The 27,510-nt window shown below is 38.7% G+C and overlaps 1 protein-coding gene and 1 non-coding gene across 8 annotated transcripts; one reads left to right on the plus strand and one right to left on the minus strand.

Moving 5' to 3' along the window:
* The first annotated feature begins 59 nt into the window (after positions 1 to 59).
* MTIF2 (mitochondrial translational initiation factor 2) lies at positions 60 to 26,911 on the plus strand. Of its 7 annotated transcripts, XM_065929266.1 has the most exons (15): positions 4,667 to 4,786; positions 4,951 to 5,072; positions 7,311 to 7,536; positions 7,897 to 8,008; positions 8,636 to 8,807; positions 9,281 to 9,441; positions 10,353 to 10,529; positions 15,783 to 15,922; positions 18,409 to 18,533; positions 20,514 to 20,718; positions 21,052 to 21,304; positions 21,940 to 22,080; positions 23,697 to 23,861; positions 25,825 to 25,965; positions 26,690 to 26,911. In XM_065929266.1, the coding sequence occupies exons 3-15, from the start codon at positions 7,318 to 7,320 to the stop codon at positions 26,860 to 26,862; spliced, it is 2,184 nt and encodes a 727-aa protein (XP_065785338.1). In that variant the 5' UTR covers positions 4,667 to 4,786; positions 4,951 to 5,072; positions 7,311 to 7,317; the 3' UTR covers positions 26,863 to 26,911. The 7 variants fall into 7 exon arrangements, with proteins under 7 accessions (XP_065785343.1, XP_065785342.1, XP_065785338.1 ...); XM_065929271.1 differs by lacking the exons at positions 4,667 to 4,786; positions 4,951 to 5,072 and adding an exon at positions 60 to 194; XM_065929270.1 differs by lacking the exons at positions 4,667 to 4,786; positions 4,951 to 5,072 and adding an exon at positions 2,810 to 2,896.
* Positions 24,782 to 24,888, minus strand: LOC136165686 (U6 spliceosomal RNA). The gene has a single exon (XR_010662688.1). It is a non-coding gene; the product is annotated as a U6 spliceosomal RNA (small nuclear RNA).
* Positions 26,912 to 27,510: the final 599 nt, after the last annotated feature.

A 27,510-nucleotide genomic window follows, 5' to 3' on the forward strand; every position in this document is an offset into this window, starting at 1 on the left:
CAACTTAAGGAATGTTGAGGGAGTGATTCATTGTATGTGGTCTCGGGTTTACCCAGGAAGCAGACTGAGGCAGAGTCTCCTTATCCCTTCTGTCCTTGGGATGTACATTCTATCCACTGTTCCTGAGCTAGGTGCTGCTTGAAGGATGCAGCCTGAGAGAGTAATGTGTCATTGAAACCTTCTGGACTTTTTAGGTAAGTGAGGCCCTTCCTCACCCCGTAAGGTCTCTATATAAATTCTTAAAGATGCCGGCAAGTGGGTGCCCAAGACAAACCACCAGCGTAAGTTCCTTTGATTATTAATTATTAAAACTGCCACCTACCAATGAGGAATGCCCGGCCTCTTCAGTCTTTCCTTGCCCTTCTGGGTTGGGGGGTGGGGTCTCTGGGTGTGTGTGCACGCGTGGTTTCACCTGGGGAACTTCCCGAGGTTGTGGACCAACAAGGAGAAAAGGGCCACAATCTCTATCCTTTTGACTACCTTTTCTAGAGGCATTTTTGCTGCCTCTTGGTGGGGTGTTTTCCACTATCCTGCAAAACCCTCACTCCCCACCTTGAATGAGGCCTGAAATTCCACTAGAGTTTCATTCAGGATGTAGATTAAGCTTCCAATTGTTACCAAGACTGTTGCTCCAGTCAGGGAGTTTGGAATGGACATGTACACACTGCTGTGTTTAAAATGGATAACCAATAAGGACCTGCTGTATAGCGCGGGAACTCTGCTGGGTGTTGTGTGGCAGCCTAGATGAGGGGAGTTTGGGTGAGAATGGGTACATGTATATGTATGTCTGAGTCCCTTTACCTTTCACCTGAAATGATGATAATATTGTTTGTTAATCGGCTATACCCCAATACAAAATAAAGTTTTTTAAAAAAGAAATATGCTGTTGCTGCTGCCAAGTCACTTCAGTCGTAACCAACTCTTTGCGACCCCATATTCAGCAGCCCACCAGGCTCCCCTGTCCCTGGGATTCTCCAGGCAAGAACACTGGAGTGGGCTGCCATTTCCTTCTTCAGTGTGTGAAAGTGAAGTCTCTCAGTCGTGTCTGACCCTCAGCGACCCCATGGACCTCAGCCTTCCAGGCTCCTCCATCCATGGGATTTTCTAGGCAAGAGTACTGGAGTGGGGTGCCATTGCCTTCTCCAAAAGAAATATGAGTCATGTACAAAAGTAAGGAAATAATTAACCAAGAACAAGGTCTGCATGACAGCTACAAAAGAGAAACTCAAAGAGGAAATATTGATAATGCCATCCAGCATATTGTCTAGGCAAGTAGGGTGTTCTGAACTGGAAATCTCTTTAGAAATGAACTGCCATCCATCAGTTATGCAAGGTGTGAAGCCCTCCCCCCACTCCACTGACAATCCATCATAATTCAGTTTCTTAAATCCTACTCTAACCACTTCCATCACTCTAGGCTAAACTACTATCATCTCTCCTGGTCTACACTAATGTTCTCTTAATTATATTCTGTGCTGTGTGCTGTGCTTAGTCACTCAGTGATGTCTGACTCTTGGCAACCCCATGGGCTGTAGCCCGCCAGGCTCCTCTGTTCATGAGATTTCTCCAGGCAAGAATACTGGGATAGGTTGCAATACCCTTCTCCAGGAAATCTTCCCAACCCAGGGGTCGAACCCGGGTCTTCTGCATTGCAGGCAGATTCTTTACTGTCTGAACCAGCAGGGAAGCCCTAATTACAGTCTACCTGTGGTGTGATGACCAGGTATCCTGCTCCAAACAAGTCTTACAACCAAAGATTTTTATTATAAAATGGAGTTAAATCTGTCTATGGTATAAGAGCCTTATATCACTGTTTAGAAACTATCCTGACCCAAGTTCATGCATATTTATTTGTCAAACATACATGTCAGCATTGTATTAAATAGAAAAATGCTATCCTTTGCATGGTCCTTTGTCCTTAAAGCAAATACAGTCTCAAATTTATATTGGAAAGGACATGAGACATTAAAATTATCAGTATGAACTTGAGCTAGACGTCTAGTCAGAGAACTTGAATATGAAATGTCATGATGCTGGGAGAGGGGTGTAGTCGCTAAGTTGTGTCCAACTCTTTGTGACCCCATGTACTGTAGCCTGCCAGGCTCCTCTGTTCATGGAATTTTCCAGGCAAGAATACTAGAGTGGGTTGCCATTTCCTTCTCCAGGGGATCTTCCCAACCCAGGGATCAAACCCATGGCTGCTGCATTGGCAGGTGGATTCTTTGCCACTGAGCCACCAGGGAAGCCCAGGAGAGGGTAGCATCTGATAAATGCAGGTGACTGAATTATTTTACAAACAGGGAAAAAATTAAAAAGAAATCTTTTTAGAGAATTCCCTGGTGATCCAGTGGCTGGTACTCGGCTTTCACTGCAGGGGCATCAAATAAATTTTAATTTGCAAAGATAGTAGGTAGTTCCTGAATGTCCTTCACTCAGTCTCCTCTAATGTTAACATTATTGTGATAGGTTTGTGAGAATTAAGCAATTAACACTGGGGTATTACAATTAACTACAGATTTTATTTAGATTTCACAAGTTTTTCCACTAGTGTGCTTTTGTGTTCCTGGACTCTATACAGGATCCCTCATTATATTCAGTCATCACGTTTCCTTATTCTTCAAATCTGTGGTAGTTTCCTTGTCTTTTGTTGTTTTTCATGATCTTGACAACTTTGAAAAGTTCTGCTCAGATATTTTGTAGAATGCTCTTTAATTTGGGTTGTCTGATGTTTCCCCCATGATTGTAATAGGGTTGTGGGTTTTGGGGACAAATATTACAGAGATGTAATGTCTTTATCACATCATTTCAGGGGCTTATTGATGTCAACATGACATTATTGGTGTTTTCCTTGATCGGTTGGTTAAGGTGGTGTCTGCCAGATTTCTCTGTTATGAAGGTACTATTTTTCCCTTTCCATATTCTGTTCTTTGGAAGCAAGTCATTAAGTCCAGTCCACACCCAAGGGATTGGAGGTGGGGACTAAGCTTTAACTCATAGTAGAAGTTAATAAACATTTATTATTGTGTAATTATTCTATAAGGAGGATTTCTCCCTGTCACTCATTTGTTATTTTGAGTTATAATCTAATACACCATTATTTTGTTGTTCAGAAGTTTCCAGCTTTGACTTTTTCAGTTTGGTGCCTATTTAACTGCCCTCATTCTATTTCCTTCCTTACTTCCTTCCTTGCTCCCTCCACTTTCTATATTTTGGTGTATTGCTTGAATTTTCCACATTAGTATGTGTATCTTCATGATCAGAAACGTATTGGTTATTTTCACTTTAATATTGGGGAGAATGGTATGACCATTACTTTGATGGTCTACCAATCAATTTCTGCTTCTTAACTATTTGGCAAAGCAGAGAGAGCAAATAATTTCTCACAGAAATTGCACTTCAGTGAGTGTGAAAGGTAAGTAAAATGACAGAAAACTGAAACGCTTCAATAGTTTTCCGTTTCAGTTGAAACTTCAGTAGTTTTCAAGAGTGTTAGGTTCATTAAAAAGATTTCCCAGACAGAGGTTTCCAATCATTCAGCAACACTGCCTGCACATCTTTGTGATGACACTGGGGAGACAAACATGAAAAAAGGGGATGGGGCATGAGTTAGGAGTCCACACTAGGGAGGGAGAAAGCAGATAACAGTAAGAAACTCTTCTATACCTACATCATTAGCCTAGGGTAGTGTTAGACCTTGAGGACAGAAATAAAAACAATACTTAAGACTCCTGAGAGTAGTGGCGGTTGAGGTCAAGGTGACAAGCCAGAAGACAACGTCCAATCAAGGTGTGGAAATATTCTGGGAGGAAGCTAATAATAACAACAGCAAATCCTTATGAACCAGCTACTTTATGAACCTTTCTGCTACTGCTATCCTATTAAGCAGCCATTATTATTACCATGGGGCTTCCCTCATAGCTCAGTTGGTAAAAAAAAAAAAAAAAAAAAAATCTGCTTGCAATACAGGAGACCCGAGTTTAACACCCGGGTCGGGAAGATCCCTTGGAGAAAGAAATGGCAACCCACTCCAGTATTCTTGCTTGAGAATCCCGTGGACAGAGGAACCTGGCAGGCTACAGTCCATGGGGTTGCAAGAGTTGGACACGACTTAGGGACAAAACCACTACCATGACCAGGGCTTCTCTGGTGGCTTAGTCGGTAAAGAATCTGTCTGCTATGCAGGAGACTCAGGTTCGATCTCTGGGTCGGAAAGATCCCTTTAAGAAGGGAATGGATGGCTACCCACTGCAGTATTATTACCATATTGCAAAACTGCAGCACAGGGAGTTTACACAAGGTCCCTGAATAGACAAGTGGGATTGGAACCCACTCTAGCTTTACTACTTCAAATGCCACCCCCAAGAGGGGACTTTTAAAAGAGAAAGCGCTCCTCCCTCATCACTATTATCACCGCGTTCCCTTGCATTACCCCCTTTTGGGAAGTATGTGTTTTAAGGACTTATTTCTCCCACATTTCCCCATTTAACTTTCCCTTGAGCGTATGCATGGAGGCCACTCACGGCCCCAGAGTAGCAATAATTTACTTTCTAGGAAGGGAAGGGATCTGTAAAAGCGATTATTCATCCACGCACAGCAACACGAGTACACCTTCGACAAATGTTACAGCTACTCTTCCGAAGTAGGGACTTCCGAATTCCGAGTAGAGCCGCTTCCGGCGGCAACGGAAGCCGGAGAGGGACCGTTTCAGGGACGGACTGGCTGATTGTCCTGCCGGTCCGGAAGGTGATCTCCGCCCCCATCAGAATCCTGAAGTCCTGGGTCCTAGGTAGGAGCTAGGTGAGGGGCCAGGGGGTGGGTCCCTTAGCTGGGTCTTACTGGGTGGCGTGTATTGTATTCTTTGGCCTAAAGTGTCAGCGGCACGGATGATAAACATTGCGCATTCGGGAGCATTTCCATGATGCACCTAATCTGTACGTGACCCTGCTTTAGGCGTGATGAAGGAGTTATCCAGCCGGAAGCAGCGGACTGCTGCTTTTCCCTGAGCGCCGCGGCAGGTGGTCCCGCGTCCCCCGCCTCCGCTATATTCAAGGCTTATTGGATTCGGGTTCCAGGTGAAGCTACCTTAGATCCGTCATCCTTGTATAGTGACTTCTATATACCTTACACATAACTTCCAAGATTTTCAACTGTTTCATTCAGATGTTTGAACCAACGCAACTACATTATTTCCAACATCTTTTTTTCAGGTTCCATAATAAGAATAAACTAGCGGCAAAGGAACACCAGAATTGGGAGTCAGAAAGCCTGGGTTCTAGTCCTGACTGTTAGTAACTAGCAGTATGACTTTGGAGAAGGCTTTTTGAGCTCTCTGGACTCCATTTTCCTTTTCTATAAAACGAGAGGCTTGGAATAAGTGGCAAGTTTTCCTTCCAGTTTGGGTATTTGGTTTATTGCCCCCTTCCCCATGTGCTTTTCGAATATCTGCCTCAGTGAAATATCTGTGCTTTGGTTAATCTCCATGAAGGACCTTTCCTACCACTGCATTAGTTCGTGTCCTTGTTAAATCTGGTTTTAAACTCATTAAGAAAAGAATCCCCCCCCCCCCCCCCCAGGAATTCTCTGCTTCCTGAGCACTCTACTTCATCCTTCAGGGAAATGTACCCAAATAAGATTGTTTAAATGTGCCATTCTTGAGGTGTTTAAGAATCATTATACTGGAACATTTTAGAGACGGTGAACTCCAAAGTAAGTGACTCTGGCTTGTTAAACTTTGAATCAACAACCTCAAATGCAGTCCCTGGAAGATGGTGCTAAGGAAATGTTTGCCAAGGAGAAAAGTAGTACTTCTTGTGTTCTTTTAGTTGCTCCTTCCTTTAAACACTGAAAAGCAAAGCTGTAGAACTGCAGTCTTGTGATCAGAAGAGATAGAAGACTCAAGGAGGAAAAGACTGTACTACCGAGTTCTGAGCTATCCTGTTGAGTTCTACTGTGAGTTTCTCAATAAACTCTTCTTTCTTCTGAAGAGTGATATTCAGGGGCTTCCTTGTTGGTTTTGTGGTTAAGAATCCTACTGCCACTGCAGGAGACACAGGTTTGATCCCTGGTCCGGGAAGATTCCACATGCCAAGGGGCAGCTAGGCCCATGCATTACAACTACTGGGCCAGTGTTCTAGAGCTCTCTAGTCACAACTATAGATCTCACGTGGTGCAGCTACTGAAACCCTTGTGCCTAGAGGCTGTGCTCTGCAATAAGAGAAGCTATCACAATGAGAAGCCTGTGCACCCCAACTCGAGAGTAGCCCCCACTCACCACAACTAGAGACAGCCCATGAGCAGCAACAAAGACCAGCACAGGCAGAAATAAATAAATCTTAAAAAAAAAAAAAAAAAACGAGTAATCAAAAAATGTTATTCAATGGGTATTTATTGGGTGCCTTCTTCCCACTCTTACATCCTTTTTTGGGAAAAAGCTGTGGAAGAAGGGCAAATGTCAGGGTTGAAAGACACTTCCAAGTAGAGGAAGCATATGCAAAGGTTCAAAGATTAGACGACAACCATCAGAGATTATATGTGGGACAGAGCAACAAAAATATAGGAGGTAGGTGTGAGGGAACTATGAGATTGTAAGAGATGAAGTGAGAGATTGACAGAGACAGATAATGAGCCTTATATAGCATGTTTTGAAGTTGTATATTAAACTAGGGATAATCCCCTTCTAGCTGCCACAAAGGATGTTTAGCAAAGAGTTGATGAGTTCAAATTTGTGTTAAAAAATCACTCTAGTTGTGATTTGGCTAGTTGATGTTTCAAGAAAAAAGAGCCCTTATAAGGTATTATATGTCAGAATCGTAGGAACATTAACAACAGTAATAGTTAATATCTAGAGAATACTTGGTATGACATCCCATCTCTCTGACTGGACTGTGAGCTCTCTCATGGTGGGAACCCAGTTTTACTCATTGTTGAAACACTAGCTACACTTTTCATGTGGTACATATCCTATTAATGTTTCCTAACTTGATTTCTGGAGAAGGCAATGGCAACCCACTCCGGTACTCTTGCCTGGAAAATCCCATGGATGGAGGAGCCTGGTAGGCTGCGGTCCATGGGGGTGCTAAGAGTCGGCCATGACTGAGCGACTTCACTTTCACTTCTCCCTTTCATGCATTGGAGAAGGAAATGGCAACCCACTCCAGTGTTCTTGCCTGGAGAATCCCAGGGACGGGGGAACCTGGTGGGCTGCCGTCTATGGGGTCGCACAGAGTCGGACACGACTGAAGCGACTTAGCAGCAGCAGCAACTTGATTTCAATATTGACCACAATATTCTTTTAAAACTTTTTTCCCTAGGAGAAACATGAACCGGAAGATACTGAAGTTGGAGAACTTGCTACGGTTTCACACTATTTGTAGGCAGCTGCACAGCCTGTGTCAAAGAAGAATGTTGGCACAGTGGAGGCATGTGTTTTCAGCTGCTTATGCAGTGCAGACGGCTCAGCTGTACATCCGGCCCTGGCAAACAGATGCACTCATCAGGGCTGCATTATCTCAACGTAGGCTTCTGGTGACAAAGAAGGTACTTAGAGATTTCTCTGTTATTTGGTCTGAGATGAAAGTTCCTAGACTGATGAGTAGAAGTCCATTTTGAGTATTTTGTCATTTATGAAATCTTTATGCCTTAATGCTTTACTCCAGGCAATAAATCTTTGTGAGGAAGGGAGGTTCTAGTTAGTTGTTTAGTAATATTGATGAATTTGATGACTTGTATCAGTATATAACAGTGAATTAAGAATGCAAGATTTTAAGTTTTAGTCTTGAGGTTTAACTACTTATGGGAGAGTTGGTAGAAATAGGAGCCATGACTGTGGTATATATTCCAGAATAAATCTCAAAGTTTTTTCTTCCTTCTTCTTTATGCATTCTGAATATTTAATAGGAAAAAAGATCACAGAAATCTCCATTACCTTCAACAAAATCTAAAAAGGAGGTGGAGGTGTGGCTTGGAATGACTGTTGAGGACTTGGCCAGAGCAATGGAAAAAGACATAGGTGAGCCAGATAATCTTATAAGGAAAAGTAGGGAAACATTTTCCTATAAATGTGGAATACCTAGTATTTTATTTGCAGTGAAATTGAGGTATTTAAGGATGAAAATTAGACTGGTGGTTTAAAAAGATGTTAAGTAATTTAAATATTTTTCACTTTAGGTGACAGTTCCTAATTAGTTTCTTGGCTCTTTGGCAAATACAGTTCTCTAAGATTTTGTTTTAATAAAAGTGGGAAAGATTTTTTTTTAAATTTGAATGAAACTTTCTTTCTCAGAAGTCTTGTGGGCTATTAGAATAAATCCAAAGGATGTTTTTGTACTGAGAGACTGTGTTTCTACTCATTTACTTTCCCTTTGTTTATTTGTAATTCTCAAATTTTCTTCTTGCACTCATTTTGACAATATTTGTAGTGTAGTGCAGGCAAAAAATATTTGTAGTAATGACTATAGAATACAATAACAATTACAATACAGTATAGTAACAGTGCAACTTAAAAAAAAATTATTTATTTGGCTGCTCCAGGTCTTGGTTATGGCATGCAGGATCTTTAGTTGCAGCATCTGGGATTTTTTTTTTTTAAGTTGTGTTTAATTCATGATCCTAAAAGATTTTATCTTGTTTCACCTAGACTCTGTATATGAATCTTTAATGAACACTGCTATTGACATAGATTCACTAGAAACACACTCACGTTTAGATGAAGTCTGGATCAAAGAAGTGATAAAGAAGTCAGGAATGAAGTTAAAATGGAGCAAATTAAAACAAGACAAAGTCAGGGAAAATAAAGATGCTGTAAAAAGGTAAAATTTAACTGTGTATATTGGGGGAAGGAGACAACATTGGTTTTTTTTTTCACACTTTTTAATGGAATGATCTGACTTAAAATTTCTTTTGCAATTAAAGTGTTTTGTGAATATATGTTAAACTTTTCTTCAAAGTACTTAAAGCATCAAAAAGTGTATTTTCAGGTTATTATAAAACTCTAAGGGTTATTTTTCTTAGTTTGCTGGTTTATGTACACTGATCCTGAATTTTAAAATTTCATTCAGTTCTGCTTATTGTTATTAAGATGCCAACAGCAGGTGAGCAGTCATTGTATATATCACCGTAAGTCACTGGTATGCATAGAAGAGGAAAATAGTCTTATCTAATCAGAGCTGAATGTTGGGTTTTGTTGTTAAAGGTAGTGCACAGAGGTAACTGCAAATCAGTTCATAGGCTATAAAGTGTTTCTGATATTTAAGGAATGAAACTCCTTTGCTGTTAATTGTAGGCCCCAGGCAGATCCAGCTTTATTAATCCCAAGGTCCCCAGTTGTTACTATAATGGGCCATGTTGATCATGGGAAAACGACGTTACTTGACAAACTGCGAAAAACTCAAGTGGCAGCAATGGAGGCTGGAGGCATCACTCAGCACATTGGTGCCTTTCTTGGTATGAACACAAATCACCTTACAATGTGCTTGGGAACCCCACACACTATTTTCTTAAACCAGGTGTCATAGTATGAGTATACAAATTTAAAGTAAAAGAAAGGCTAAAGCTTAAAGCCATTAGATCAAATGTACAGCAGGTGGCTGGTAAAGTTTATTTTGTATGTAGTTTAAGACGAAAATTATACCTTTTTTATTCTAGCCCATTCTTAGTTTGGTTCAATGAGCCTACGGCTCTTCAATACTAGGTTGTGATGGTGTTACCATTCGTAATTAAATAACAGCTATCATTTGCTGAACACCTAGCATATGCCCACCTCTATTCTGAGAACCTCGTATGCTTTATCTTTTTTATCTTCACAACAGCATCATGAGGTAGGTATTAGTAGTCCTATATACATGTAAAGAGGCTGAGACTTGTTTAGGTTAAGCTACTTGCTTCAAAGTACACAGCTAGTAAGTGGCAAAGCCAGGATTTAAACCCCATGCTATTGGACTCAAATCCTGAGTTTCTAACTGTGTACTAAATTGCATTTGTTGCTCAAAGCAGTTGTGCAACTGGTGTTTGCTAATGTGGGAGTGGCTGCCTATACAACTATCAGTCTGTTTTTTCTTCTAGATTTCAGTTGGTATTTTATTATAATATATACATTTATATTATATGTATACTGTTGTACATTTATATTATAGTCTAGAAATAGGAAAAGTTTTAGTTTGAAATTGATTACATAAGAAGAAACTCTAAAGGTCTCACTGGTATGTTATCACTTCATTGTGGATTGATGATCTATATTGTTCTAGTTAAGATTAATGGAAAGAATAAAATTATTTTGAAGAATTATTAATTGTGTTGATAAGGTGATGTGTGTTCTTGTTTGAGTCCTTAGTGATCTTGTATTTCTGTTTCCACAGTCTCTTTGCCCTCTGGGGAAAAGATAACCTTTCTTGATACTCCAGGACATGCTGCTTTTTCAGCAATGCGAGCCAGAGGCGCTCGGGTCACTGACATTGTTATACTGGTGGTAGCTGCAGATGATGGAGTGATGAAACAAACGGTAGAATCCATTCAGCATGCCAAAGATGCTCACGGTACTGTGTGACTGACTTCCATGTATCAAGAAGGAAGTTGCTTTTTTCTTTAAAGGATCTACTGAATAGAGTTACTGTTTTTATATGTTGCTCATTTAATCTTCCTGGGAACCCCAGGATTATTATACCTGTTTAACAGGTAAAGCTCAAAGAAAGTTGAATTGTTTGCTAAAGACATTATCTACTAAGAAGAGTGTAGCAGGATTCAACTTGGGACTTGTGACCACAAATATAGTCCTTGGCATGGTGTAACAATTTTAACAGTCTGAAATGACTTGAAAACATTTTTATCAATGAAATTTAAAACAGATGTAAAAAATAAGCCTAGAATAATGAACCCCTATGTACCCATTGCCTAAATTCATTAGGAGTTCCAAAGCAGTGATATTCTAATTTTATTCCTTATTCATTTATTATCTAGAATTCTTCTCTAAAAAGAGGCTTTTCCTTCATCTGCTTTAAATAAGTTTTTATTTGGTCAAAGGTATAAAATTGAAACTTTCGGAAAACACTTGGCTATCTTCTTCCTTTTTTCTCCATTTAAAAATTGTAATGTGGAGAAGGAAATGGCAGCCCACTTCAGTATTGTTGCCTGGAGAATCCCAGGGACGGAGGAGCCTGGTGGGCTGCCGTCTATGGGGTCGCACAGAGTCGGACACGACTCAAGCGACTTAGCAGGAGCAGCACCTCCTGCTGGAAGCCTGGGATGTGGAATCAGGCCATTTCCTGTCTGTCTTTACGTTTATAATAAATAAGAAAAAAAAATTGTAATGGTAAACACTACACGTATATTTTGTACATTCATTCTTTTTCTGATATGACCTTACACTCACTGAGAAAATACTGTTGTCTTGAGAAAATGTAACTGACGGAGTACGTCATGTTCCCTTAGGTTTGTTGGCAAGTTAAAAAAGAAAGGTTGACAGTTCGTTGATCTAGTCCAGTTTTTTTTTTTTTCATCTCATAAACAGGAAAACTAAAACCTAGAAGGTTGTAGGAACTTCCCCCAATTACAGTTAATTTGCAGCTGTCTGCATTTGGAATCCAGTCTTCTGGCTTCTGTGTTCCTCTCCTTAATTTTTAATTTCTCAAAGTTGCCTTTGTGGAATGGGCTATGTTCTTAATGATCCTAAGGAATATAACAAATATGAGTGAGAAATCTGTGAGGGATCCTGTAACAAAGCAGTCGGTTGAGACAAGATAAACTCCTTATATCAGGCTTCCTGTACCTGTTCTCTAGTTGTCTGTTAAGTAACAGCTCGTCGATATAGAATGTACTTTTTCCTAAAGTAGGTTGTGGATTGCATAGCTCTTTTGTGTCTGATTTCAATTTCTGTTCCTCTGATCCCTGAGAACATTGTAGACTTGGTGAAACCTAACTAGAGAATTATCTGTGTTTTGTGTGAGTTCTCTAATGAGAGGGTATGTTTGGTAATGACAAGTAGATGATAAGATTATTTGATTCATTAAGTACACGTTTATTGAGATTCTATTATGTGTCAGTCTCTGAGCTAAGTGTATGAAGAAGGAGTTGCTATAAATCCTAAAAGGAAGTTTACAGTAATGACACTTAGCCCTTGGTGAGATGCTGGGTTTTAACAGTGAGTTAAAAGCTTCTGAAAAGAAGAGGCAGATGATCTCGTGGTGGTGGTGGTTGTTCAGTTGCCAAGTTGTATTCAACTCTTTGCGACCCCATGGACTGTAGCATGCCAGGACTCCCTGTTCCTCACCATTTCCCAGAGTTTGTCCAAGCTCATGTCCATTGAATCAGTGATGCCATCCAACCATCTCATCCTCTGTCACCCTCTTCTTCTGTCTTCAGTCTTTCCTAGCATCAGGGTCTTTTCCAATGAGTTGGCCATTTGTATCAGTTGGCCAAAGTATTGGAGCTTCACCTTCAACATTAGTCCTTCCAGTGAGTATTCAGGGTTGATTTCCTTTAGGATTGACTGGTTTGATCTCCTTGCTGCCCAAGGGACTCTCAAGAGTGTTCTCCAGCACCACAGTTAAAAATATTCAAATCTTCGGCACTCTGCTATCTTTATGGTCCAACTCTAACATCCATACATGACTACTGGAAAGACCATTGTCTTGACTATACAGACCTCTGTTGGCAAAGTGATATCTTTACTTTTTAATACACTGTGTAGGTTTGTGATAGCTTTCCTGCCAAGAAGCAATCATTTTCTTATTTCATGGCTGCAGTCACCATCTGCAGTGACTTTAGAGCCTAAGAAGAGGAAATCTCACTGCATCCACATTTTCCCCTTTCTATTTGCCATGAAGTGATGGGACTGGATGACATTATCTTAGTTTTTTGAATGTTGAGTTTTAAACCAGCTTTTTCACTCGCTTCTTTCACCTTCATCAAGACATCTTCACTTGCTGCCATTAGGATGGGATTATCTGCATGTCTGAGGCTGTTGATACTTCTTCTAGCAATCTTGATTCCAGCTTGTAACTCATCCAGCTTGGCATTTCTCATGATGTACTCTGCATACAAGTTAAATAAACAGGGTGGCAATATACAGCTGTATACTCCTTTCTCAATTTTGAACCAGTCAGTTGTTCCAAATAAGGTTCTGATGGTTGCTCCCTGACCCGCGTACAGGTTTCTCAGAAGACAGGTCACGTGTGTGTTAGTCACTCAGTCATGTCCTATTCTTTGTGACCCCATGCACTGTAGCCCACCAGTCTCCTGTCCATGGACTTCTCCAGGCAAGAATACTGGAGTGGCTTGCCATTTCCTTCTCCAGAGATAGGTAAGGTGGTCTGTTATTCCCTTCTCCTTAAGAGTTTTCCACAGTTTGTTGTGATCCACACCATCAGAGGCTTTAGCATAGTCAATGAAACAAAGGTAGATGTTTTTCTGGAATGCCCTTGCTTTCTCTATGACCCAGCAAACGATGGTAATTTGATCTCTGGTTCCTCTGCCTTTTCTAAACCCACCTTGAACATCTGGATGTTCTTGGTTCACATACTGCTGAAACTTAGCTTGAAGGATGGGAGATGTGTACAATTGTCCGATGGTTTGAACATTCTTTCGTGTTACCCTTCTTGGGTAACAACCTTTTCCAGTTGTGTGGCTATTGCTGGGTTTTCCAAATTTGCTAACATATTGAGTGCAGCACCTTAATAGCATCATGTTTTAGGATCTGAAATGGCTTTGCTGAAATTCCATCACCTCCACTAGCTTTATTGGCAACAGTGCTTCCTAAGGCCCACTTGACTTCACACTCCAGAATGTCTGACTCTGGGTGAGTGACCACACCATCTTGGTTATCCAGTTCATTAAGAATTTTTGTACAGTTCTGTGCATTCTTGCCATCTCTTCTTGATCTCTTCTGCTTCTATTAGGTCTTTACCATTTTTGTCCTTTCTTATACGTGTCTTGTATGAAATGGTCCTTTGATATTTCCAGTTTTCTTGAAGAGATCTCTAGTCTTTCCCCTTCTGTTGTTTTCCTCTTATTTCTTTGCATTGTTCATTGAAGAAGGCCTTTGTTTCCTTGTTATTTTTTGAAACTGTGCATTTAATTGGGTGTACTTTTCCCTTTCTCTCTTGCTTTTTGCTTATTTCCTCAGCTATTTGTGATGCCTCCTCAGACAGTCACTTTGCCTCCTTGCTTTTCTTTTCCTTTGGAATGGTTTTGTTCACTGCCCCCTGTACAGTGTTACAAACCTTTGTCCCTAGTTCTTCAGGCACTCTCGTTACTAGATCTGTTCCCTTGAATCTATTCACCTCCACTGTATATTCATAGAAGATTTGATTTAGGTTTTGCTTGACAGGCCTAGTGGTTTTCCCTGCTTTTCTTAGTTTAAGTATGAATTTTGCTCTGAGGAGCTGATGATCTGAGCCACAGTCAGGTCCAGGTCTTGTTTTGCTGACTGTTTAAAGCTTCTCTGTCTTCATCTACAAAGAATGTCATCAATCTGATTTCCGTACTGACCATTTGCTGATGTCTGTATGTAAAGACGTCTCTAGTGTTGAAAAAGAATGTTTGCTATAACCAGTGCATTCTTCTGTCAGAATTCTGCTAGCCTTTCCCCTGTTTCATTTTGTACTCCAAGGCCAAACTTGCCTGTTACTCCAGGTGTCTGTTGACAGCCTACTTTTGCATTCCAATTTTTATGATAAATAGGACACCTCTTTTGGGTGTTAGTTCTAGGAGATCTTGTAGGTCTTCATAGAACTGATCGACTTCAGCTCTTTTGGCATAGGTGTTTGGGGCCTAGATTTGGATTACTGTGATGTTGACTTGTTTGCCTCGGAAATAAAACAAGATCATTCTGTCATTTTTGAGGTTGCACCCAAGTACTGCATTTCAGATTCTTGTTGATTATGAGGGCTACTCCATTTCTTCTATGGGCTTCTTGCCCACAGTAGTAGATTTAATGGTCATCTGAATTAAATTCTTCCATTCCCGTCCATTTTAGTTCACTGATTCCTAAGACACCGATGTTGACTCTTACCATTTCCTGCTTGACCACCTCCAATTTACCTTGATTCATGGACCTAACATTCCAGGTTCCTATGCAGTACTGTTCTTTACAGCATCAGATTTTACTTTTATCACCAGACATATCCACAGCTGAGAGTCATTTCTGCTTTGGCCCAGCCACTTCATTCTTTCTGGAGTAATTGTCCTCCCCTCTTCCCCAGTAGCATATTGGGCACCTTCTGTTCTGTGGAGGTCACTTTCGGTGTCATATCTTTTTGCCTTTTCATACTGTTCATGGGGTTCTGTAGGCAAGAATACTGCAGTGGTTTTCCATTCCCTTCTCCAGTGGATCATGTTTTGTCAGCACGCTCCACTGTGACCTGTCCATCTTGGGTGGCCCTGCATAGCTTCATTGAGTTACACAAGATGGTGACCAATGAAAGGGTGATCTAGTGGTATTAGAGTTGAATTAGAGTCTTCTCTTGATCTTTTTTTCTGGAAATTATCTCTAGTATAGCTGCTGATCCTGCTTTCAAGTTAAGGATAGGCCTTTCTCTGTCCTCAATACTGTTGTGGTTTTGTTTTTTAATCATCATAATTGTCTAGTCTTAATTCAGAATCTTACACTTGGTGTTTTGACATCTCTTATCTGGAATCCTCCATGTGTAGAAAGTAGGGTAGGGTGGGTCTAAAGTGGGTCTTTTGTTAGATAAACACAGTCACTGAATTAAGAGAAAGCCAGAATTATGTTTTGATGTGAGTACCTGGAGTTGAAGTGCCATCATTTGCACTCTTAACTCTGTTTCTTTCAGTTCCTATTGTCCTTGCCATAAACAAATGTGACAAAGCTGAGGCAGATCCTGAGAAAGTGAAGAAAGAACTGCTAGCCTATGATGTGGTGTGTGAGGATTATGGAGGCGACGTTCAAGCAGTGCACGTCTCTGCACTCACGGTAAGTACAGGTGTGTTCAAATGAGAGTGCTGCTTGAAAGGCACAGGGTGCCTTGTAGCTCCAGAACATTTTGACCCACAGAATTTCTGTCGCTGCTTAAAAATTCTCTCAGTACTCAGCAAAGCTGGTATCTTTATCCTGGTTTGGCAGATTAGAAATTAGTCTCAGAAAGGTCAGTCACCAGTTCAGGAGAATCAGGTTTAAACTGTGCTTTACTTACTATGAGATATTTAGAATGAGGAGAATAAGTAGTAAAGTCGTAGGGATAGATAGGATAATAGTAGGCTAAAGACTATTTTAAGTAGAAATGAAATTTGGTTGGTAATAAAAAGTGCCTGTTTTTAAGTGAAAAGCTGTAGAATAGGTCTTAGGGCACTTAAGAGAGATTTAAACAAATAAAACTTTTTACTAATATGGTGTTGTAACATTTGGGTTCTTTCTGTTATTGATTGACCCAATGCTTCTATGAAACTTAAATTACCATAAGTAATTACTATAAGTAATTTAAGTAGCTTAAATTACTGTAAGTTTTATAGTGTTATTTGTGATGAATTCCATTTTCTTTTCATTACCAGTTCTTTTTAAAATAATTTTATTTATCTGTTTATTTTATTTTTGCTGTGCTGGGTCTTCATTGCTCATGCTTTTCTCTAGTTTTGGCAAGCGGAGGTTACTCTAGTTGCCATGTGAAGGCTTCTCACTGCAGTGACTTCTCTAGTTGCTGTTCCCGGGCTCTGGAGCACAGGTTCAGTAGTTAGGACGCGTGGGTTTAGTTGCTTCTTGGCCTGTGAGATCTTCCTGATCTGGTATCGAACTCCTGTCTCCTGCATTGGCAGGCAGATACTTTACCAATGAGCCACCAGGGAAGCCCATTCAATTACCAGTTATTCTTTTCTGGATAAAAAAACACCAAAGAAACTCATTACCTGTTTTGTGACAGCACTTTCCAATTCTCTTGTCCTGTACAGGTAGCTTACTAAGTAACAATTTTCATTTTTGTTCATTCTGACCATATTCCATGGTTTACTCATAATATGGACTTTTTTTCCTTCTGATCATTCACTGAAGAAATTTTACTTTATTTGGCCACCTTCCTCCAATTAAGTTTCATTTTATCTTTACTTTTCCTAAATTTGTTCCTCCAAGATGATTAGAAGTTTTGCCTCCATTAATAATAAAACTCTGCCTCTTTTTTTCTGAAGCTCATAATATGCCACCTTACTTTTTTATCTTTCTATTGTACCTTGATTTTTACTACACTCTGAAAACTGGATGGCAAGAGTAGAACATTTGAAGACATGACTGCTTTTTCTGCCTAGATACCATCAGATGAGTGCATAGATAGATGTGATTCTGCTTACATAAATTTGAAGGCATGGCAGATATGATTCCTGGGGAGTAGAGGTAAGAGAGTAGCAGGGAAGTAAGATGAGGCCTTCTTTTCCAAGAAGGAATCGGGGACTTTACATGCAAAGAAACAACCCCAACTCTGCTTTTCAGAGCAGCATTTTGTAAATTGAAATAAATATTAGGGATTAAGTAGATGGGTAAGCAGAGTGTTTAGTTAGTTTTGTTAAGGTTGTCTCTATTGTTTTATACTTTGTAACAACTGTGAGCAGTCTCTTAGCTAACATGGACAATGGAAAACTCTCTTACTCATCAATTCCAGTTGCATCATGAGTTAATCAGCTACATGATCTTGGAGCCTTAGAAAGCACAATAAACAGAGATCATTAAAGGTGAAAGAGTCATCTAATCTAGCTCCTTCAGTTTACAATTGAGGAAAGGCCATTCAGAGAGTGGAGAAGGAAATGTACACCCGCTCCAGTGTTCTTGCCTGGAGTATCCCATGGACAGAGGAGCCTGGTGGGCTGCAGTCCATGGGGTCACAAAGAATTGGACATGACTGAGTGACTGAACAACAACAATGAATGCAGAGAGGTGAAGTGATTTTCCAAGATTGCACAGCTGAGTAGTTAGAGTGTAGTTTATAGCCTGGGCCTAGTCAGTGCTTTGTCTTCTCATTTATTTAATAAGAATAGGAGTATTTCATTGAATTCTTGAGTGATCAAAATGAAGTCAGTGAAAGCTTATTTAATTGGCTAGAACTTCAAATGTAAAGTAGCATTGTAAAGAAAGTGAGAGGAAAAAAACTCATCTGTAGAAACACATTAAGGAATGAGGGTGAAATAAGCATATGTTTATAAAAGGGTATTGACAAGCCCTAGTACCTAGTCGAAAAATAATACAGGCACTGTTCCTTGCAAGATCTGTCCCAGGGTCAGATTTTTCTTGCTTCTCTCTTTTCTTCCTTCCGTTCCTCCCTCCCTCCCTTCCATCCTTCTTATAGGTTAATTCCTGTTTTTTATGCTTAAATAGAAAAGTATTGCTGTCAGGGGTTGTTTGTCTTTCTGATCCTGGTATTTACATTTACAGATAATATTTATTAATGTATATTAACAACTCTTTTTTTGTTTGTTTTTAAGGGTGAAAACATGATGGGTTTGGCAGAGGCAACTATTGCTCTTGCAGAAATGTTGGAATTGAAAGCAGACCCTACTGGTGCAGTTGAAGGAACAGTAATAGAATCTTTCACAGACAAAGGAAGAGGGTAGGTCTGTTAAAATGCATATTTTCTAATAATTTTATTTTATTGTTTTTGTGACCTGATTATATAACCATATATTATATGTATTACATATTATTGTTAACACATGAACAGCATTTTCAAAGCATTTGTTTTTAAAAGTTTTTTATTGCACTGGCACACATGCAGTTATCAAGAGACCATAGCAACTATGTGTATACATTTAGTAGTCCTATTTAGGTGGCTTAGTAGTTCAGTTTGTTTGATTTTTGTTTTTTTCCCCACTGACTTAGCTGAATTGGTAAAATCTTACAGGCTAACATAAAATTAGAATGAAATAGCAATTGTTGCATTTTTGGGTTTCTAAATCCTTTATGTCCTTACCCATTAATATATGGTAAGATTGTTGGAATAGTGTTCTCATCTTTAATTTCCCTCCTTATTAGCAGAAGAGGTCTTTTCACTGCTCAACCTATTAGTTATAGAAATAGGATTAGGATTTTGTCAAAATACTCAGCTATCTGCACCCTTCACCACCATAACCTTACAAGAAATATTTTTTGTGTGTTTTCTTCTTTTTTTTTTTTGTAAATTAAAAGCTTTTAGACGGTTAGAAAACCCCATTATACAGTTACAGATGTAAGGCAAAGTAATCATTAAACCAAGTTAAATTCAAAATGAAAAGTCACATTATGTCCATAGTTACATCAGTCCATCTTAAGGTTGTTAGATGTCATCAGTTTAAGAAGAGGCATCACATGGGATTGTTGAAGGTATTTGCAGACTTGGAGAAAGTCTTTTTCCTTGAAGTGGAGATGTCCATCACGGGAAGCCTTCCACTGATGAAGAGGGGAGTGCTCCGCCGACCCAGCAGTTAGACCGATTGTGGAATGCAGCATAGGAGTGAGCCCAGGACAGGAAGGCATTGTCTTGAGGATCAAATGGCAGACTCAAGTTTTCTGGAGTCAGCAGAAGTAGGCTCACATAAATTGTCAGGCCCATCTTGTCCTGAAGGATCCCGGACGAGCCCCCAAGATGAAAGGTTGTTGCTGAACGATGAGACGTGGGATTCTTGGCCTCCGGAGGAGATGAATTCAATCCGGGGCCAGAGACGAGGCTGGATCGCTCAGAGCTTTTGTGTAATAAAGTTTTATTAAAGTATAAAGGAGATAGAGAAAGCTTCTGACATAGGCATCAGAAGGGGGCAAAAGAGTACCCCTCTTCTTTTTTTAAATTGTGGTAAAAGATACATAATATTAAATCACCATCTTAACTGTTTTTAAACATACAGTTCATATTATTATGCAACAGATCTCCAGAACTTTTTCATCTTGCAAAACAAACTATTCCCATAAAGTGTTAATTTCCCCTTTCCCTCCCCCCACCCTTTGGCAACACCTTTCAGTACTGTTTCTGTGATTTTCAGTGCTTCAGATACTTTGTATGAGTGGAATCATATAATATTGTCCTTTTTGACTAACTTATTTCACTTAGCACAGTGTTCATTTAGGAGGGTCATCCATATTCTAGCATGTGACAGGATATTTTTTCTTTTTTAAGACTATATAATACTGCATTTTATGTATATATTGCATGTTCTTTATTGATTCTTCCATAATGGACACTTAGGTTTCAAATATGAAAAATGTTTTTATAGTATGAAAATTGAATAGATTGAAGGCAGGAGGAGAAGGGAACAAGGGTGAGATGGTTGGGTGGCATCACTGACTCAGTGGACTTGAGTTTGAGGAAACTGGGAGATGGTGAAGGAAGGGGAAGCCTGGCGTGCTTCAATCCATGGGGTCGAAAAGAGTTGGACACGAATGAGCAACTGAACAGCAAATAGTATGAAAAATTATTTGAGAAGTTAATAAGTGGTGGAATTAACCCTGTTTGTTCATATTAATAAATATTTTGTTATCTCTTAAAGGTATCTTTACTTGAGAAAGTGCTATTACATCCTGATTATGACATTAAGAAAATATGCTTTTATTTTCATATTAGTCCTGTTACTACAGCTATAATTCAAAGAGGAACTTTGAGAAAAGGCTCCATTCTGGTTGCTGGAAAGAGTTGGGCAAAAGTACGCTTAATGTTTGATGAAAATGGCAGAGCAGTCAATGAGGCCTATCCTAGCATGGCAGTGGGAATCACAGGCTGGAGAGACCTCCCTTCTGCAGGAGATGAAATTCTTGAAGTAGAATCTGAGGTATATTAAACTTAATTCCTATAACATAGAATATGATATAGTGATTTAAAATATCAGTCTATAATGTTACAATACAAAATAAGTAATGTTAATAAATAATCCAGTACTATAACATGTGTGAGTGGCCAGTGATGTCATTTTAGAGTTTGGCTGTAGAATTTTTAGCAATTTGAGATTGGATTTTTAAATAATTTCAAATTTACACAAAGCCTCCATATTAAAGTTTTAATTAGTGGTTTCGTATATGAGTTAAACTAATTTTATAGCGGAGGAAAAAACCAGCAGTTATTGGTTTCTGTTCAGTTAAGTAATTCCCTTTCTCCTCCTATAAAGCCAAGGGCACGTGAAGTTGTTGACTGGAGAAAGTATGAGCAAGAACAGGAGAAAAATAAAGAGGATTTAAAATTAATAGAAGAAAAGCGAAAGGAACACCAAGAAGCACATCGGAAGGACCGCGAGAAGTATGGCACTTTGCACTGGAAGGAGAGATCATATATAAAGTACAAAGAAAAAAGACAGCAGCAACCCTTAAAGCTGAAAGAAAAACTAGAAAGAGATTCAAATGTACTTCCAATAATTGTTAAAGGTGACTTTTAAAAGATTTTATTTTACAACTCATTTTTTGTCATTTTTTCATATTTTGTCATTCTCACATTAATTTGGGCCGTAAGCTGAAATGATTTCAGTGTTTTGGAAGGGAATTTTTAAAAGTTGAGATATAATTGACATGTAACATTTTCATAATGATTCAGTATTTGTATATATGGTGAAATGACCACCATAGTAAATCTAGTTAGCATCTCTCACTAACACATAGTTATAAAATTTTTCATGAACACTTTTAAGATTTGCTCTGTTAGCAGCTTTCAAGTAAGCAATGCAGTATTATTAATTATAGTCACTATGCTGTATATTACATCCCCATTACATATTTATTTTATAGCTGGAGTTTTGTACCTTTTGACGCTCTTTACCCTTTTTGCCCACCTCCACTGGGGGAGATTTCTTTAAACAATTTTCTCGTGAGTTTTGCTGTAAATGTATATCTGGTTCATTATACTTTGTTCAGCTAAGAAGGTATTTATCATGCTCAACCTAAATAAGAATATATTCCATGAAAAATGCCATTCTTATTACTGCTTTAAATAGATTATTATAATTTTTGAGTCTGTTAATTCCTAACTCCTAACATCAATACTTTTAAACTTTTGCTGCATTTAGGTGATGTTGATGGTTCTGTTGAAGCCATTTTGAACATTATGGATACCTATGATGCTTCCCATGAGTGTGAACTAGAATTGGTACATTTTGGTGTGGGTGATATTAGTGAAAATGATGTCAACCTTGCTGAAACATTTCATGGTAAGTTTTCCATTTCCTGTTTAACTGTGTTCCCTAGAAGACACTCTGAACATTTCGCTTTTGTCTTTTGTTGCTGGGCTGCTGACACCTGACATTTACTCCCCATCCACATTCCCCTTCCTGTTGGCAGTCTAGTCCCAGCTAGCGATTGCATACTGCACAGGATGTGCGGTATTGCAGGCTCAGCCCCACTTGTCATTGTTGTACTGAAGTCTTGGGGAACTATTTCAAGCCCCAGTAGTGTTTCTTGATTTTTTTTTCCAGTGTACTGTTACTGCCACCTCATCTTGCCCAGATCCTGAACCAAACCCAAGCTTGCTTCTCTCTTTTCACTTAGACTTTTGAATGCTCCTGAAATCTGCAGTTAGCCTATTCAGTATTTTCTTTTATCTTTTGCTTTTGACTGCCTACTTTTGTTCACTTGTAATTTTATAAATTATATTTTTCTTAGATCAAAAGCTCCTTTTAGCTTTAAATACCTCGAAGGCAAGGGGACTGTTTATAAGTCAAACTTACGTTACACAGAACGGGGACTCATCACTGCATGACTTGTCACTTTGACTGGGTTTAACAGCTAGGCAAAGCACTAATTTTATTGAATTAGTGAATCATTTAGGAAGGAGGTACTTCATGACCTAACTTGATTAGAATTAGTTGTTACCTCTACCACTGAAATGGTGTCTTCCATAATGCTGGGTATTTCAAAGTACTTTATGGACACTGACTATACTATTAATGTAGATAGTGTGGTGTGTTGAATGATTTCTTAATGACAAGATTTTCAAGATGGTTATGTTTTTCTCCTGACTAAGCCATTTGCTTTAATTTTTTCACTTGTTAAAGGAAAGTGTTTTGCTTTTGCTTCCCCCATTTGTTCTTTGGTAAAATGGTCAGCTCCATGGTACTTCTTTCATTTCTTAAATAACTCTTGAACTTATCTAATTAAGTAATTACAGTTGATACTTGAACAACATGGTTTTGAACTGTGGGTCCACTTATACATGGATTTTTTTCAGTAGTAAATATTATAGTACTATAAGATCTGAGGTTGGCTGACTCCTTGGATGTGGAGGAATCACATGTGAAGGGCCAACTATAAGTTACTCTTGGATTTTCAACTGTCTGGAGGATCAGCATCCCTAACACCTGTGTTGCTCAAGGGTCATGTGTTTTTGAACATCTTTTAGTCAGCTAAATACTTCAGAGCAAACCACAAAAGTTGTAGGCTATAAGATTGCAATTAATAACAATTATTAAAATAATTTAATAATATTTTAGCTATAATCATTATTTTTCTTATTTCCCTGGTGTAAAAATTAACATTTACCATATCACCCTGCACATTTTGGGCACTTAAAATGTTTCCTAAACGAACATTAAACATCATAAAGAACACTTAAAAATCAAAGAAATTTTCCTTGTTTAGTAAGCCATAACAGAATTTATAAAATATTTTTATTAATTTGAAAACTGGCTTTCATGAGAAAATATTACAGAATTTATCTCTCCTACTTGCTTTTAACTTACATAGAAGCAAAAAATTTAGATTTGAATTTTTGCTTGAAAGACTGTTTAATGCAATATTTGTGCTACTTTATTCTATTTATGCTTTCCAGGTGTTATATACGGCTTCAATGTGAATGCAGGAAATGTTATCCAGCAGTTGGCTGCAAAAAAGGGAGTAAAAATTAAACTTCACAAAGTCATTTACCGTCTTATTGAAGATTTGCAGGAAGAACTGAGCAGCAGATTGCCCTGCATTGTGGAAGAGCACCCAGTAGGTGAGTGTTCACTGAATGGTACTTCTAAACATTCATACCTTACCTGCTGTGAGTAACACTTGAAAGCAAAGTTTAAGGGGAAATGTATTTCACTGTTTAAATATGTTCACTGTTCCAACACATATCCTGTGTTCTAGAAAAAATGACTACTGTAGATAAGGGTTCAGCATAATTTGATCTGAATTATAAATACCTGGCCTCTGTAAGGTTTTATGCCTTGGCTGTGAGGATATTAAGGCAATAAGGCAGTAAGAACGTTTCCTCTAGTTAGACATAAACAACTCATCATAATACAAAGTAGACTGGATGGAGGCATAAAGGTTATTAATAGTGTTGTGGAAGGAGCCATTGATTGTGTCCTGCAACTGGCAGAGAAGTCCACCGTGAGAAAACTTACATTAAATATATAACATTTAAAATTATTTTTTCTAACATATCCTTTGGCCAGATTAAAGGCTAAATTTATTTAAGATGGACTGAATCATCTTGTTTTTTCCTCCCCACATCCAGATTTTCTTGGTTAATTTTCTTAATTTTGATGATAGTTTTATGTTTCCTGAAAAATTACTGGAAAAGCATACGGAATTCACTTCCAGTTTACCAGTTGTTTACATTTTGCCCCATTTGCTTTAGCCCACCCCCTTCCTCCATACACACACACTGTTTTTTCTTTTTTCCTGGGCCACTTAATTGTAAATTTGAGGTATTGTGTTCATTTGCCCCTAAATACCAGGTTGACCAAAAGTTCCTGTGTAAAAACACAAATGAACATTTTGGCCTACCAAATATTTGTATTTTCTAAACACAAGGATTTTTTTTTATAAAACCACAGAATAAATATCAAAATTAGGAAATTGAACATTAATACTCTTAAGTCAACAGTCCATGTTCATTGTTTCTATAATGTACTTTTTTTTTTTTTTTTAATGGAACGCTTTACGAATTTGTGTGTCATCCTTGCGCAGAGGCCATGCTAATCTTCTCTGTATCATTCCAATTTTAGTATATGTGCTGCTGAAGCGAGCACTATAATGTACTTTATAAGTATATATTTTTCCCCTGATCCAGGATGGCAGATTTTTTTTTTTTTTTTTAATATTTATTTGGCTGCACCAGGTCTTAGTTACAGCATGCAGGATCTAGCTCCCCGACCAAGGATTATACTGGGCCCCTGGCATTGGGAGCATGGAGTCTTAGCCACTGGACCACCAGGGAAGTCCCTGTTCTTGTCTTTTTTGACCTTGACAGTTTTGAAGTGCTACAGACCAGTGACTTTGTTGAATGTACTTTAATTTTGATTTGTCTGTTTCCTCATGATGACACTCAGTATTTGCATTTTTGGTCCACAATGCGGATTTATTTTATTCTGACCTGCTAAACATGATCATAACAGAGATTTGTTATGTTCTTGTGCTAAGAGCAATTTGGAAAAGTCATATGAGGATTTCTAGGAGTAAGTGAACACCAAATAGCACTAACCCTAGAAAACTAGTATGTTCTAGTGTGTGATACCATGTCGTATTAGAATGTTTCAAATTTCAGTCAGTAAAAAAATTGAGGAGTCAGATACTTAGTACCTTAAGTGTATATAATCTACCAGTGGTGAGCTTAATATGATCCAGTTGAGAAACTATATTGAAGGATGACTGAGAACTAGCTTTTCATGAAGTAGACAGAAATTACGCTCATTTTACAATTAGCTGTTAGCATCTTCTGCATTTTATTCAGCCAAAACAGTAAACATGTTTCTTTTGGTAAGTACATTTCCAAGAATACCCAAGGATTTTTATGCTTTTATTTCTAACTTTGGCCAGGAAAATAGAGTGGTAGAGTCAATCAGGACTTCTTTACCAGTTTATATTTTTTCCTCATGCCTTTAATTTTTGCTGTGCAGAATGTCAGAAATTATGTATTTGTCAGAATTTCTGTTTTCAGTATATTTAATGTTCTCTTCTTCCTAAAGGTGAGGCTTCTATACTAGCTACCTTCTCTATAACAGAAGGGAAGAAAAAAGTTCCTGTGGCTGGCTGCAGAGTCCAAAAGGGACAGATAGAAAAGCAAAAAAAATTTAAGTTAATCCGCAATGGACATGTTATTTGGAAGGGTAAGCAACATAAAACTGTTCCTATCATATCCAGTCACTAAAAACCTGATTATGGGTTACTATCTGAGGTATAGCCTTAGCTCAGGTCACCTCTTGCTAACTCGTTATCTGGCCTCCAGTCCCAGTGATTCCCATAGGATTGTTAGTTCTCCAGTCTGATTTTCTAAGGTTCTAAAAATTAACCCCAAACTACCGTTCCAGCCATATGTGCTAAGTTGCTTCAGTTGTATTGGGCTTTTTGTGGCCCTGCAGACTTAAGGCCCACCGGGCTCTGTCCAGTTTTTCAGCAAGAATACTGGAGTGGGTTGCCATGCCCTTCTCCAAGGGATCTTCTAAGCCCAGGGACTGAACCCGTGTCTTACATCCTGCACCAGGCAGGCAGGTTCTTTACCACTAGGGCCACCTGGGAAGCACTTTCTAGCCATGTCTACTTATTTCCATCCTCTGACCACCTTTGCCTGCAGTGTCACCCTGGTTTAGCTCATCCAAGTCCTGAGAACCATCCCATCCCTTGCAGTGTTAACCTTTAAAAAGGAAGATTACTACAACCACGTAACTTTCTTCCCTTTGCTTGGTATTTAGCCCCATCATGTAACATGGAAGAAGTGTGAAACCTGTAACAATTTCAGTGTAATTTTCCTTGTAGTCTGCTGTTGTAGCAAACAGCACTTGCTGGATACTTACCTGTTGACTATATGAACCCTGTATTTTTTTTCCCTTAAAGGCTCGTTAATCTCACTGAAACACCATAAAGATGATACTTCAGTTGTCAAAACTGGAATGGACTGTGGTCTTAGTTTGGATGAAGAAAAGATAGAATTTAAAGTGGGAGATGCTATTGTTTGTTATGAAGAAAAAGAAGTTCCAGCCAAGACTTCTTGGGATCCAGGATTTTAAAATTATTTAAAAAAATATAAATGATTAAATGTTTTTGTCTTACTATAGAGCAACTAGTTTTGTTTTACTGAAGGTATAGTTCATCACTTACTACTGGTCAAAAAGCTCTCCCAAGCTTTAACTGGTATTTAACTGTTAAAAATACTACAGTCCTAGGAAACCTTATTTAAGGACGCCTACAACTAAAAATCCTGGTATGGGAAAATAAGGCTAAAGGAAACTATTATTGGTGTATCACTGAATCTTAATAATCAGTTTAAAACATTTCAGGTGCTTTAGTTCAGTGATCCTGAACTGTGCTCTAGAAGCAAAATGAGGTACCAATACTATGAAACCATGTTTTTTAGCATCAACACTACCAGTAAACATTAGAATTTACACACGTAGCATTGAATAGCAGCATGTACCCTTTGTCTTGCAAACAGCAAATTTTGAGCCAAACCATCCAGACTTGGGATGAATTAATTGGCAACTCAGAAGTTCAGCCTTTAAACTTCATTTGTAGGAAACAAGTATATTGTAGCTTTTTAAGGCAAGGCTGTAATACCAATTCACACAAACCAGTGTTTCCCAATCTGCAGGGGTGAGGAAGGGCATAGTTCTTCACCACCCTGAGGGGTCATCTGGCAATGTCTAGATACTTTTGGC

This window comes from Muntiacus reevesi, chromosome 3, assembly GCF_963930625.1.
Source record: "Muntiacus reevesi chromosome 3, mMunRee1.1, whole genome shotgun sequence".
Taxonomy (NCBI): Eukaryota; Metazoa; Chordata; class Mammalia; order Artiodactyla; family Cervidae; genus Muntiacus; species Muntiacus reevesi.